Below are 15,394 nucleotides of genomic sequence, written 5' to 3'. Positions count from 1 at the left end.
TTCGTAGCTTAGAAAACAAATTTGCAAATATGAAAGTGAAGTGTCAAGTGTGTAGTCCATATTTTATAGAAGAAAAAAAAAAAAAACTCACGGACATGTTATTTTATTGGACTCAATTAAGCATTCCAATAATTTTGTATTAAAAAAAAGTCTAACAACTTTTTTAAATCAAATGAAACCACAAATTTTACCCCCCTAAAAAAAAAAACTCATTTTAAACTCCCATATCTATGTATTTTATGATTCAATGATATGATATGATACGATACACACCTATGTATCATGCGATGCATGAGTACTTATGATATGCATTTAAAATATGGAACTTTTTGTAAATGATGATATGATATGATACTAAAAACTACAGTAAAGGGATTAAAAAGGTTGAGGTGGGAGAAGAGAAACTGATTCCTTCGGAGGTTTAAGCAGGTTTTTTTTTTTTTTTTTTTTTTTTTTTTTTTTTTTTTTTTTTTTTTCAAGTTTGAAGTTGAGTCCACGTGGTAGTACACATGGCATCCAAAGTGGCATAAATAAAAATTATTATTTTAGCTAGTAGTCACATCAACATTTTTCATTCATTACTTAATGACAGAGATTATTTTGACACAATACCAAAATGTTAAGAACTAAATTGATATATTTGAAATGTTAGGGATTAAATGAACACATAATGTAAACGTTAGAGACCAAATATGTAATTTACCCATTTTTTATAGGGAAAAAATGGTCTCAAATTAGACATACATAATTAGAAGTTTCAAATTAAACTTCCAAAATGTTTCAATTTAAATTATACATTTTTTTTCCTGGAAATAAATTATACACTCATTAGTCATTAGTAATGATGTTATTAACCAAAAACATTTTTAACAAAATGACATTGTGTTATTATTTCATCACATAGGAGGGAAGGCTGAGTGCACTAGAAATGGGATTGTTATTAGGAACTTGAGATGCATGTCCTTGCAGTACTTATGGTCCATTTGGATTGACGGGGAGTAGGGTACAATAGATTTTTGCCCAAAATTAGCCTATTTTTAACCAATTCTACTCCACTCTCCCTCCTTTTCCCCTCAATCCCCTAGTTTTGCAAGTGAGTTGAGCATCGAGGATGCAGTGCTTGAGTTGAGATCAACTCATATTGTCATAGACAAGGTTGGCCAATTTTTTATTTTTTTTGTTATTATTATAGATATGATAGTATTTCAAATGTATAAAGCTTCATAATGATAGACTAGCTGAATTCTATGATCATATATAAGATTACATGCATAAATGAAAAGATGTAATTCTCATAATTTTTTTAATGAATAGAAAAAGAGGCTCATAATAAGTTTAGTCATTGCCTTGCACCATTTTAATCCTTGCATTCCATTATGGTATAAAACTGCTTGAGTACTATTAGAACTTGTCACAATTTGAACCCACAAATCTTGGACACAAAGGTGTGATAGGTCATAAAAACTTCTTACCATTAGGTCACCTCCTTAGGTGGTCCCTATCCCAACATGTTGATTACCTAAAGCGTATTTCACGCATGGTTGGAGCAAGTGCCAAAAATTTTGGCCCATTTGTATACAATGATAGTCATCAGTTAGTATGAAATTTTGGTACAATTTTTTAAGTGTTGCATTTTAAGTTCTCCAATAAAATATAACAATGTGGCTATATTGACCAATAAATCCAACACTTTTCTTATTACTTGGTTTAATACAACTATGTGATTGAATCAATTATGAAATTTAAGATACAACACTTGAAAACTATACCTAAAATATACACATTGTTGATACCCATTTTCACGACACATTTCGTACAAGCCTGATTCAACTAAGCCCGACTTCTTTGTGAGCTCAATTCATGCATTTTATTTTATTTTATTCTTTTAAGTATGGCCCAAGCCCATGTGACTTATGGGAAAAATTGAGGAAGTGTGGTTTGGAGGGTATGGGTCGGTTCCTTTCGGACCTTTTACATGAGCCTACCCCATGCGTGCTACCAAGTAGGCAAGGGACACTGGTAGCACCTCAGGCTCATGGAGGAGGTCTTGTATCCAAAATTTTCACCCCAAAACAGCTTTTATGCTCTGTGTGACTGTGGCCCAAAGTTTCTGTCCGAACCTTTTTTTTCCTTTAAAAATGATTGGCTCTCATTGGCCAACTTCAGCTGCTAGCTTTCATCTAGTTAAGCTTCCCAATAGTCTGAAACAACTGAAAATGAGGAGCCAATGAGGGTTTAGTCAAGCTTTCCCTTAATGATGATAAAAGTAATCCTTCCTTTTATCCAAACAAAAGCAAACCTGAAAATCACTCCTTGCTTAACACCTCGGGGTCCAAAGCCTTTTCTATTGACTAAAAACCAGTCACTTAGAGCACCCCAAACTTAATATAAATTCCACAATCAGATTCAAAACAAAGGAGGACGTTTTACTCTGGAAGCAACACCCCAAACTCAATACAAGAGTCTTTCTTCAACTAAAAAAACAACCAGCTACGTTCTACCTAGAGACCTGAAACTTCAAAGCAAAAACCCATTTAGCCAGTTAACAATCTCACAAATCCGAACCTTAGGGGTGGAAATATGGGTATAGGGGAACCTTCCCTCTCTTCCTCATGACCTCCCTTAATTCCCTCTTCTGTGTGACTGCGGGTCGAAGTTTCAGACCTATTATGTTTTTATGCTTTTCTGCACTTTTGTTGTTAGCATTTTGATTCTCTCTTGTCAAAGCACCATTAGCCTTTGTTTTTATACATTGTGAATTTTGGGCTTCATTCTCCATAAACAAACACTTCTAAAGAACCCAAGGGGAGATTTGGGCTGTTTTCGCATTTTTGGCCCTTGTCGTAAAAACGTCCCCGACATTTTGGTGACTCCGCTGGGGAGTCAAGCAACTGACACAAGAGAAATGGTGCCTCCAAAGGTGTGGAACCAGCAAAGAGATGGTGTTTCTCACACCAACTTGTCATTCCAAGGGAAACTGTATCATGCTTTACCGCGCAAGAAGAGCATTGTGAAGTTGAGCTTGAAAAAGTTCTATCCTTAGCTCATTAAGCTACTAGAGATGTTCCAAATCATGTGACAAAATCGCTCCAACCTCCGGAAGCCATCCAAGAAGTGAAGGATGGAGGGAGAATCAACTTTCTTATTCAAGAAAAAAAAAAAATCTTCCACTCATCTATATTATTATTTTTTAGCTATCATTCTTATGGATGAATCATCATATATCTCTTGCTTTACATGATATTTGTGAAAATTTTTGTTATAGCTTGAAAATGCAAAAATGGCGAACCAGATATCCAATCGCGAAGGGAATGATGGTTCCAACCAATAATCAACAATGCAAATCTCTAAACATCAATTTCAAAACCAAGAACCCCTCACGCGCTGAGCATATGGAGCCGCGGGTGATTGACTCATTTTGGCATAACAATAATCGCTGCTGTGTGCGACCCTTCGCAGCTAAATATTTTTGGCGTCACTGCTGAATGAAGTCTTCACCAAATAGCTAAAGGCCATAGCTAAATGGCCCACCGCAAGGCGCTAGATATTCCATAAACCAAGCATTAAGGTAGCGACATACCATACATCAAGTTGTATTGTTACTGAGTTAGCGCCAAGTATATAGGGGCTGCCACAGGTGACTAAATTATTTTGGTACAACAACAATTGTTACTGTGTGCAACCCTTCGTAGCTAAATATTTTTGGCATCACCGCTGAACGAAGTCTTCACCAAATAGCTAAAGGCCATAGCTAAATGGCCCACCGCAAAGCGCTAGATATTCCATGCACCAAGCCTTGAGGTTGCGACACACCATACATCAAGTCTTTAAGAAGCGACGTTTCATAAGCCAAGTTTGAAGTCATACGAGCAACATACTATCGTTTAAAGCACGCTTAAGCTAAGACTCTCGAGTACTCTCTTCGCTAATTCATTTTTTTTATACATATCGTTTAAACCATTTAATTTTTCAAATTTTTAATCAAAATATTTTTTATAAGTCGTTTATGTTACTTCGCTTGGCCATGACTATCGCTTACTAATATAAATCACATTTGCACTTAGGGTGAAACGGAAACCTTCTCGGAGCACCCAACAACAAAGAAAATCCGAACTCAATTCCCTTTCACTGAAGCTGTGACACGCTCATGAACGCTAAGCTATGATGAGCGCACGCATCCAAAATCTTAGTTGATCCGCGCACGCCAAGCCATGGCATGTTCATATATCTCAAGTCATGATAAGCGCGTGCATTCTAAGCCATGAAAACGCCTTAATCCTTTTTGAATTTGAGATTATACATGAAGAGGGAAGTTCAAACGTTGCCATCATCAAGAAAATTGTTCTTGTCACTCAATTCTTGCAATTGAAATCCACGGCCAAGCCAACTAATAAGGAAAGTTTGCGCTCACCTTTGAAGAATGCTTCACTAGAGCTTGCTCTAAACATTGATGTTAAACAACTCAAAAATCACAAGCTAGTTGCTAGAAATCCATTCCAAAGATTTTCAAGTGGAATCTTAGTATTGATGTGAAAGCTCGGTATAAGCGGCATAGAGGCAGATGAGAAAAATTGTTGTGCTAGGGATGCGGTAACCCTATACCGACGTCTCTAATGCTTAGCCCATCATTGTCCGAAAGTTAGAAGCCAAGCAAGCAAAGTATGGAACTGCTGTCTGTGGTACCATGTATCTTCGACAAATAGGCTAACCGAAGTGTGGGAGAAAAATTGCTGTGCTGAGAATGAAACAACCCTATATCGACATCTCCGATGCTTAGCTTATCATTGTCTCAAAATTAGAAGCCAAGTTAGCTGAGTATGGAGACGCTGTCTGCGGCACAACAAATCTTCAACAAAGAGGAATTATATTCTGCCCTTTATATAGCAAATGAGAAACCCCATTTTTGGAATTCATTTTGGAGGAATATGGTGAATACTAAGGGAGGAATAAATCCTACCAACAACTCTTGGTGATAGGATACCATTGGTTTGGCATAACCAAATTCGCTAAAGTCGCCAGACTTTTAAGTACACTCCAAGCTTATACGCACACACCATATAAGCCTTCAAGACATGAGCGCTCCATAGCCTTTTATACTCAGGGGCTTGAACTCATTGGACCTATCCATTCACCCTTGAATGAGTACATTCAGGTCTTTGCCGCCACTAAATAGTTCACTAAGTAGGCGGAAGCAATTGCATTCAAGAAAAGCGATGGGAATGCTTGTAGCCAAACTCATCAAGAAGTATATTATTTGTCGCTTTGACATCTCATTCATAAGCGACAACAATACATCTCACTTATACCAATTTTCGAAGGCAAGCCCTATGAAATACTAGAAAGCCGACAAACTATCATGTTATCGAAGCATGGTGAGATCCCTACATGCGAAGGTGTAATGCCTTCAATAAGGTAGGGAAAGCCAATGCTTTCTTCTAATGAGAAACCTTGCGAAGTGGCAAGAAAACCAACAAATTACTCCTACGGCAAAGCCTCTATATGCGAGGGTAAAAAATACTCTCAATAAGGTAGGGAAAGCCAAAGTTTTCTTTCAATGAGAAACCTTGTGAAGCGCAAGAAAACCAACAAATTACTCTTATGGCAAAGCCTCTACATGCGAGGGTAAAAATACTCTCAATAAGGTAGGGAAGGCCAAACACATACTCTCTCAATGGTAAGCCTTATCAAATGGCTAGAAAGCCAATTAGACGTTTTATTATGGCGATACCCCTACTTGTGAGGGCACGACTAGCCCTCGACAAGGTAGGAAAGCCAATGCATCCTCAAAAGGAAATCTCTACCAAATGATTAGGAAGCCAGTGAGATGTCATATCATTCATATGTGGTAAGACCCCTACTTGCGAGGATGCAATACCCTCGACAAAGTAGGGAAAGCCAACATTTTCTTAATGGCAAGCCTTACGAAGCGGTATTTAAACCAACACAATATCTTATAATTCGAGCATAGCAGTCCATTACATGGTGGACATAATCATCCCTAAAACATTATGGGAAAATCAACGCAACAAATTACTATCTCATTGCCACATGGTAATTTGCTATACGTGAGGATAAAATCCTTCCTTAAGAAATTAGCAAGCCTATGTATGTGAGAACGTGATTGCCTCTATGAAACGGTGACAAACAAGTGCACCATGAGTCGCAGCATGCGCAAACGCAACCCATATGTGGGGGCTTCTTGAAGCTAACGAAATAGCAACCTAATATATGTCGAGAATAAGCCGACTACCAAATGACGAGCCAAGCTTCAATATATATGAGGTGCTATATATGAAACCAAATCTGTCCGTCAATAGAGCGTTGAAAAATGGTGCACAAGCAGTGAGACGTGCACTTAGCCAAAACCTTTTCGCAAAGGCGTGACAACCAAGCAAGATGTCTACTAACTTGTCCTTGCAAAGGCAAAGCCACATTCACGAGCTATCCAATCAAGCACAAGTAATCTTCAAAAGACTAAGTGCATATGATCTATCAAAATTATGCTACTTAATTGCAAGGTGCACTCGACCCTTCCAAGCAAGCTGTTCTTAACATACTCAAATGCTCATAGTCATACAAGAGCTGTTTTCGCAGCAAAAACATGCTCATAGCTTATCAAAGAAAGGTACAAGCTCATTCTCAAGGTACAAAATACAAACTATTCACATCCTTGAGTTACAAATAATTTTTTTTCATTCCAAAATACAAAATTTACATCCAAATGTCATATATGTTTGCTTTGTACAAAATGCAAATTGTGCATACTAACCATGACAGTACAAATTCAAAGTGGCACCAATACAACTAGATAGGAGTTGCTGTATACATAAGTGGTTTGTCCACAAGGGTGAAATACAAGAGAAATTGTCTCCAAGGCAGCAGCCCATATTACGCAATTCAACTAGTTTGAAATTTCAAAGCTTGGGGCTTAATACAAGACAATCGGGAAAAAAAAAAATGGAAAGCAAGAACGGTGGCGAAGGAAAAAGTTGAAGCAATGTCGTAGTCCCCATCCAATGTCACCATCTTTGGGACATTGGCTTGCAGTCACTCTCTTCTTTACTTCAAAGGCACTAGTGAGAGACGGACCAAAATGGTTCAAAGTTACTAATGGCAGCCGTGATTCCATCTATTGTAGCTCTATGTTGCTGTCCGCAGTAGCTTTAACCTTAGAAAATGATGCATTGGTAATGAGATTGGCCTCGTGGATGAAAGTCCCAACGACAGCTCCACAATTCTCTAAGCCAAAGTCATCCTACAAGAAACCATAGCACGGCTCGCTCAATATACTATTATATGCAATCAAGAAAAGAAAATGAAGAAGATATGTGACTTACCAAGTGAGTTACAAAGTTCCCGCTCAACAATGGTGTCTCTCCCAAAGTACACTTATTATATGCAAGACGGCAATGTGGCGCACTCAATAATCCCTATTGGTATGAAAAGGGGTTGGCAATGAGTTTTGACTTCCCACAATAGATTTTATGTTGCCAAAGAAATTTGCGGCTTCATTCTTAAACAAATGGAGCTGCGACATTACTATAAGTGAAAGCATCTCGACATAACAACATTTCATTGAACATTTTTTTTTATATAGCCACGCAACAAAGCGGAATCTCCTACTTGCTCACAAGTTACGCCATTCATCATTTTAGCGTATACAACAACAATTTTACAAGGCAACCTCTCATGCTATCATGGCCAATCTGTTCCTATCAAGGCCCAAGACGTGAAGGCTGTTATGGATGGGCAATATCACGATAAAATAACAGACACTCTATGGAAACATCAATAATGGTTTCACTAACACTATCTCCTCATCATTATAACAAGCACAAAGCAACAACTAGTGGCTGTATCTTCTGATTGCATTTGTCACGAGGACGCGATACAGGGGGCTACCATGCCCACATAATGGCTATGCCTTATCTCTATACTACATCGGCAAGTGATATCTTCGCTCAATTCCACCTCAAATATGCTACCCCAAGGCAGGCAGCAATATCGCTCATCGCTCATGATTGCGGACTTGTCAAAACTAATCTTGGCAAACACAATCTCACCAAATTTATCAACAATCAAGCAACTCAAATATTGAAGCATCATGGTGGTCCAATTTGTATAGAGGTTCAAGATGGTCTCTCATTCATCATCATTTTCCCCTATGTGCCCAAGTCAAAATTGCAGTAAGTTATTGACTCATTCTACTTCCAACACGATGGTCAACTCAAAGTCAAGCATAGCCACATTGCAAAACTAAGTTCCATGCCTTGCGACTATTAGAATCAATGGAAATTAGCTTCAGCATGAGCTTTTGGCTTCAATAAATTAAAAAAGAAAAAAGAAAAAAGAAGGGGCTCAACCTTATGAATCGACACAATGGGACTATCATTTTTCTAAAGAAAAGCCACTTTACAAATTTATTTGAATAATTTGTTCAACATATCAGCAAGCACAAGCAAGAGATAGCCACAATGAACAAATCAACTCACCAAGGCACCGCTCCATCACCATTGGTACCAACGAGCTCGTGGCCATGGGTAGCGGGCTGCCGCGGACCTTCTTTGGTCATCGTCGGCAAAGTTTCCTTGCTTCATATTATTGGGTTCCCTCTCTTCTTCAACAGCAGCACTTTGTCCCACCCAAATCCCGACATTTTGAACAGTGGATGGTGTTGGGCTCTTCAAATTTATGATCTCCACAAAAAAAAAAAAAAAAAAAAAAAAAAAAAAAAAAAAAAATGGGGGGGGGGGGGCCTACTGAAGCAAAGTGGCGTGAAGGCCACTAAAAATGAGAAGAAAAGAGACAAGGAAGAAGCAAATGATGTGTTGGGTAAATCCTATATGAAAGAAAAGTTACCTGATGCAAAACTAAAGCAAGTGGCGTGAAAGGCCAAGGCTTTAATAGAAAAAAATGCTAAAGCCACCTATGTAGTATGAAAGTCAAAAGATGCAAAGGAGGAAAGTCAAAGTCACCAAGGTGTCAAGGAAGTGAAAGTTCCTATGGTAAATGCTAAAGTTACCATTGCAAGTATGAAAAGAAAGACCAATTAAAAAATATATATATATATATATATTCTAAAGCTACATGTGGACATAAAAATCAAGGAGCATTTCATGTTGGACCTATCACTGGGTTACAACTCAACTTTCTTGGACTCGTGACCACGACATCTCTACAAGCGGACTTCTTCAACCTAATGTCTTTATGCAAGATTGGCTTCGCGATCCATGACATCTCAACAAAAAATAGAGCGTTTGGGTAAACTAATTCCCAAAACCACAACATCTACAAGTAATGGGAAATATCAACTACTTACACACATGCCGCAAGCACCACGCATGCTCGGGGGGCTAATGTTGATACCTATTTTCACGACACATTTCGTACAAGCTTGATTCAACTTAAGCCCGACTTCTTTGTGGGCTCAATTCATGTATTTTATTTTATTTTATTCTTTTAAGCATGGCCCAAACCCATGTGACTTATGGAGAAAATTGAGGAAGTGTGGTTTGGAGGGTATGGGTCGGTTCCTTTCGGACCTTTTACATGAGCCTAGCCCATGCGTGCTACCAAGTGGGCAAGGGACACTGGTAGCACTTCAGGCTCATGGAGGAGGTCTTGTATCCAAAATTTTCACCCCAAAACAACTGTTATGCTCTATGTGACTGTGGCCCAAAGTTTATGTTCGAACCTTTTTTTTCCTTTAAAAATGGTTGGCTCTCATTGGCCAACTTCAGCTGCTAGCTCTCATCTAGTTAAGCTTTCCAATAGTTTGAAACAACTGATAATGAGGAGCCAATGAGGGTTTAGTCAAGCTTTACCTTAATGATGATAAAAGTAATCCTTTCTTTATCCAAACAAAAGCAAACTTGAAAATAACTCCTTGCTTAACACCTTGGGGGTCGAAAGCCTTTTCTATTGACTAAAAACCAGTCACTTAGAGCACCCTAAACTCAATATAAATTCCACAATCAGACTCAAAACAAAGGAGGATGTTTTACTCTAGAAGCAACACCCCAAGCTCAATACAAGAGTCTTTCTTCAACTAAAAAAACAACCAGCCACATTCTACTTAGAGACCTAAAACTTCAAAGCAAAAACCCATTTAGCCAGTCAACAATCTCACAAATATGAACCTTAGGGGTGGAAATATGGGTACAGTGGAACCTTCCCTCTCTTCCTCACAACCTCCCTCAATTCCCTCTTTTGTGTGACAGCGGGTCGAAGTTTCAGACCTGTTATGTTTTTATGCTTTTCTGCACTTTTGTTGTTAGCATTTTGATTCTCTCTTGTCAAAGCACCATTAGCCTTTGTTTTTTTATACATTGTGAATTTTGGGCTTGATTCTCCATAAACAAACACTTCTAAAGAACCCAAGGGGAGATTTGGGCTGTTTTCACATTTTTGGCCCTTGTCGCAAAAACGTCCCCGACACACATAATACAAATATGTGCCTTTTACCAATAAAGGAGTGGAAATAAAAAACATGTAAATGTTGCATAAAATTTGGGTATATTGTCTTAGGTGCAATACATTAGATTTTGTAATTAAATTCAAACATATGAACCAATAAAACATTAATAGTGTTGTCTTTTTAAAGGAAATTCACCAAAATATTTAAATATAATTAGAGAACCTAATGTACATTCTATTGAACCTAATGTTGTTTTATCTAGGAGTGGCAAAATTGGACACGACTCACAAACCCAACACGACACGACATGAAATTAGCAAGTAATGGGTTAAGGCTTAATGGGTTCGTGTCATATTCGGATTGACTAACTGACCTGTTTAATAAATGGGTTGAGTTAGTATTCAACATATAGAACCCGTTTGACCCATCTGACCCGTTTAATTAAATGACATTTTACCAATATACTTTTCAAGCTTTAGGTATATAAATTTATTAGTTGTTGTAATTTATTTTCTTTGACATATTATGATTGATTATTTTGTGATATTGGGATATGTTTTAGTCTTGAATAATTATTTGTGATGTAGTTACTCGCTAGTTCTAATTTTTATATTAAAAATATTTATTTGTTAGTTTTTCATAAATTTTATTTTTCATTTTGATAAAATCTAATAAACATGTTGACACGACTGACTCGTTTAATAAATGAGTTGTGTTCGGGTTGAGGAATCTTGACCCGTTTAATAAACATATTGGATTAGTGTTGATATATATATAGTTGAATACTCATGAGTTGATACGATACGAATCCGATACGTGAACACGAATTGCCATCCCTAGTTTTACCCATATGTTATATTTTTCTAATATTTTATGGGTAGAACATAGGTTCAGTATTTTAGATGCAATTCATTGATTTCCTAATTAAATTAAAACGTAGTAGTATATAACTACATTTAATTTAGTTGTTGTTTTTCTAAAAAAAAGAAGAATTTAATTGTTATTTAAAATGATAAAATTATTTGTGTTTTAATGTTTAAAGTTAAATAGTAAATACAATTAGTAGTTTGAATTTAAATTAGGGAACTTAATATTTACCTTGGAAACACAAGAAACTTGAAATTTCAAATTAAGCATTTAAGTTGCATGCCTGCAGGTTTCTAACTTTACCAAAAATAAAGATTAAAAAAAAAAAAAAAAAAACTTTACCAAAAATAAAAGTATAAAATTACTTCTACATGATGGTGGCACACTCGTTATAAAACCCCAACTGCAGGGTACTTCTCTTGAAAATAAACACCTCTCACTTACAAAAGGGCCATGCCCGTTCAGTGTCTCTTCTTCTACAAGTTTTCATCTCTCTCTCTCTCTCTCTCTCTCTCTCTCTGTGCAAACATACAGAGAAAGCTGCAATGTCAAATCATCAAAATGAAGAGAAGCAAGTAGGTGTTGATGAAGAAGATGAAGAAGAGAAATGGGCGAAGCATTATTCGTCTAATCACCAAATACTGTTGGTGGGTGAGGGAGATTTCTCTTTCTCTCTGAGTTTGGCCAACTCTTTTGGCTCTGCTTCCAACATTCTCGCTTCCTCTCTCGACCCTTATGGTATATTTCTCTCTCTCTCTCTCTTTCTGTGTATATCATTTTTGTTCAAGCTGTACATATCAATGTGACAAAGTCTATGCATGTGTTCAGTGTTTTTGTGTTTATGAACGTTGTTTTTTTATGTAAAGAAATTTCCCATTTTTTTTACTCGTTCTTCTAACTAAAGGGTTTGTTACCTGTTTTTTTTTTTTTTTTTTGGGTGTAATCTTTGGATGGTTGGGTTTGTTTGACACTTTTCTGTTTGCATTTCAAGCTGCCATTTTTTTTGTTAAGAAAGGGTAAAGAGAAATAGTTTTGGGGATATGTGATGGTTCTATATCTGTCAGTTTAGTATATGTTATTGCATTTACTTGTTTATTTTGGTGAATTTGATATACTAATAGTTTATGGAACAGAGTAATTAAGCAGAATGTACTACTTTTGAATCTCCACTTGGCAGTTGAGTACAAGGTTTTAATAGCAAAATTTCTTATGTATTAACTGCCGGGGTTCAAATCCCCCTTTTCCCAAATATCAAATTATAAATATATAAAACTATGTTCTTGTCATGATGTTTAGTTATGTATCAAAAAAAAAAAAAACACATTAGAGTTTATGATCAGTGGCAGGGATTAAGTGAGTTTATATCACAGTTAGAACCACTTTTTTTTTTCTTGATAAATTTAGAAAGAAAATTTGTTCATGCCATTTATGTAAGTGTTGCAATTTTTAACTTGGACTTGACAGTTATGTTAAAGATAGATGTTTCAAGTCTTCCTTTTTTATGTTTTTATCTTTTGGCCAAGTTATGATATTTGATAAATTACTTTTGTTCCAAAAGCTAAAGCATATACAAAATGATGAGAATAGCTTTTAATTATTATCCTAACACTTCCTCTTACATGTGGGCCCAACTGCCCCTTGATAAGTGGGTCTAACATGTGAGATTATTCAACATTTTAAATTGGAGGTAGAGTTATTAAGTGAATATTCTAATAATATTGTCAATGCTTCTATGCTGAATTAGACGTGTTGATCAAGAAATACAAGGAAGCAAAATTGAATTTGGAAAATTTAGAAAAGCTCGGGGCATCCCTCTTACATGGAGTGGATGCAACTAAAATGAAGCTTCATAGTGATCTGAGATGGTGGAAATTCGATAGGATTATTTTTAACTTTCCTCATGCCGGGTTTCATGGAAAGGAAGATCATGCACATGTGGTTAAGTAAGTTTGTATTTTGTAATTTGTATTGATTTTGTCTCCTAATATCCTTGTCCCTTCCTGAATGATATAATTGTTGATATGGAAACCTCATGTGTTGGAATTGAAGTCATTGTAGTTCTTGTATGTTTAATAGGGGATTATGAATGAGCAATGTCGTAAATCCATTTTATTTTAACTACCTGTTCAACTTTATTCAGATAAACCTCATTTGCATAGGCATTATAAATAGTAATAGACATTGGTGTCATTTCTATATCAAAATTGAAAGCCCCAATTTTTGTTTTTGGGAATGTGTAGCTATGAAATGAAAAATGAATTGTGAACTCGGTTTTGGGGTCTGGAATGTTATTCACATATGACATTCCATTTTTGCAAAGTTATGAAGCAAGTCAAATGATTCTTGGTTCTTAAAAGAACCACACTGCTGAGTCTTCTTGATGTAGGGTGTTGGTATCTGGAAGAGTCCTTCATTGGGCATCTTAGTTCGCATGAAGCGTTTTCTCCATGCTTATGTCCAAGGGCTCTTTGTGGAAATTTTCGATTCATTGCAGAGATCTAATACTGTTGTAATTTGTTACCTACAGCATGCATAGAAATCTTGTGCACGGCTTCTTCCATAACGCAATAGGGATGCTTCGAGCAGATGGTGAAATTCATGTGAACCACAAAGCTACAGCTCCATTTTGCCATTGGAATATAACGGAACTTGGTTTAAAGAACTGTTTGGTATTGATTGAGTGTGTTGATTTCAAGAAAGAAGACTACCCAGGTTATCACAACAAAAGAGGGGATGGTTGGAGATGTGATGAACCATTTCCTTTGGGTGAGTGCAGCACCTTTAAGTTCAGATTGTCCCCTACAACCAAAAGGTTGCATACTGGGATAACAAGTATGTTTGCATCAATGCGTGAAAGACCTCTGCAATTTCAGAGGATTCCAATGCAAATGCAGCAGTGGTCGTCTTCAATAAAATTCAGTTCTCGAGCAGGTCACTTAACAAATATGGAACAAACTTCACAGCATGTGAGTTTTCCATTAACAAGCAGCACTGGAAATTCATTCTCTGGGATGGATGATGGGCACTTGATCAATCCTACAGTAACATTTGGAGGAACCAATCATGATTTAAGACACTCCTTTCACACTCCTAGGCCTGATATTCAGGGGAATCCTGTTCAAATGCAGCAGTGGTCACCTTCTATTAAATTCAGTTCTCGAGCAGGGCCTGATATTCAGGGGAATCCTGTTCAAATGCAGCAGTGGTCACCTTCAATTAAATTCAGTTCTCGAGTAGGTCACTTAACAAATATGGAACAAACTTCACAGCATGTGAGTTTTCCATTAACAAGCAGCACTGGAAATTCATTCTCTGGGATGAATGATGGGCACTTGATCAATCCTACAATAACATTTGGAGGAACCAATCATGATTTAAGACACTCCTTTCACACTCCTAGGCCTGCTATTCAGGGGAATCCTATTCAAATGCAGCAGTGGTCACCTTCAATTAAATTCAGTTCTCGAGCAAGTCACTTAACAAATATGGAACAAACTTCACAGCATGTGAGTTTTCCATTACCAAGCAACATTGGAAATTCATTCTCTAGGATGACTGATGGGCACTCGATTAATTCTACAGAAGCATTTGGAGGAACCAATAATGATTTAAGACACTCCTATCATGCACCTAGGCCTAATTTTGTGAGAGACTGTGCAGCAATGACAGGAAGAACCTTGAATGGCGACATGTATGCTTTGCGTGAGCATCATCGTATCCGCATGAGTTTGATGCGGCTGAAAAGGTTGTTGGGTCATGATCACCAGTTGAATGAAAGTGATGAACAGCGATTGGAGTACAGGTGACTACCATAGGTTTAGTCTTTGTGTTGGTTATTTGAAGTATATTTGTGAAGAAGTGGTGATTAGGACTTTTGAAGCTCTGTGATTGTATATTCTGCCAAGTTTTACTTTGAAAGCTGATCTTTTTCCAACATCCAAACTTACATTCTGGTTAGATGTTATGGTTTAAACCTTTCTGGGAAAAATGGGTTGTGCTTATTTACTTAAGCTGTAACAGGTTGCCTTCGGAAAGTAGCATTGCTACCTGTAATGGTATTGCCAGCTTTAGAAAACGAGAGCACTGCCTATGCATTAGACACAAAAGTTA

General features: G+C 37.0%; 1 protein-coding gene and 1 long non-coding RNA gene across 2 annotated transcripts; one reads left to right on the top strand and one right to left on the bottom strand.

Moving 5' to 3' along the window:
* Positions 1 to 6,585: 6,585 nt before the first annotated feature.
* On the bottom strand, positions 6,586 to 8,722 carry LOC136064870 (uncharacterized). Its single transcript, XR_010626524.1, has 2 exons — positions 7,338 to 8,722; positions 6,586 to 7,255 (listed from the first exon to the last, which is right to left on the bottom strand). It is a non-coding gene; the product is annotated as an uncharacterized LOC136064870 (long non-coding RNA).
* A 3,040-nt stretch (positions 8,723 to 11,762) lies between these two features.
* On the top strand, positions 11,763 to 15,394 carry LOC111987162 (uncharacterized). Its single transcript, XM_024018865.2, has 3 exons — positions 11,763 to 12,022; positions 13,029 to 13,227; positions 13,812 to 15,394. The coding sequence occupies exons 1-3, from the start codon at positions 11,830 to 11,832 to the stop codon at positions 15,088 to 15,090; spliced, it is 1,671 nt and encodes a 556-aa protein (XP_023874633.1). The 5' UTR covers positions 11,763 to 11,829; the 3' UTR covers positions 15,091 to 15,394.

This window comes from Quercus suber, unplaced genomic scaffold (assembly GCF_002906115.3).
Source record: "Quercus suber isolate HL8 unplaced genomic scaffold, Cork oak 2.0 scaffold_787, whole genome shotgun sequence".
NCBI classification, from domain to species: domain Eukaryota; kingdom Viridiplantae; phylum Streptophyta; class Magnoliopsida; order Fagales; family Fagaceae; genus Quercus; species Quercus suber.
This window is presented reverse-complemented; position numbering and strand designations above follow the sequence as displayed.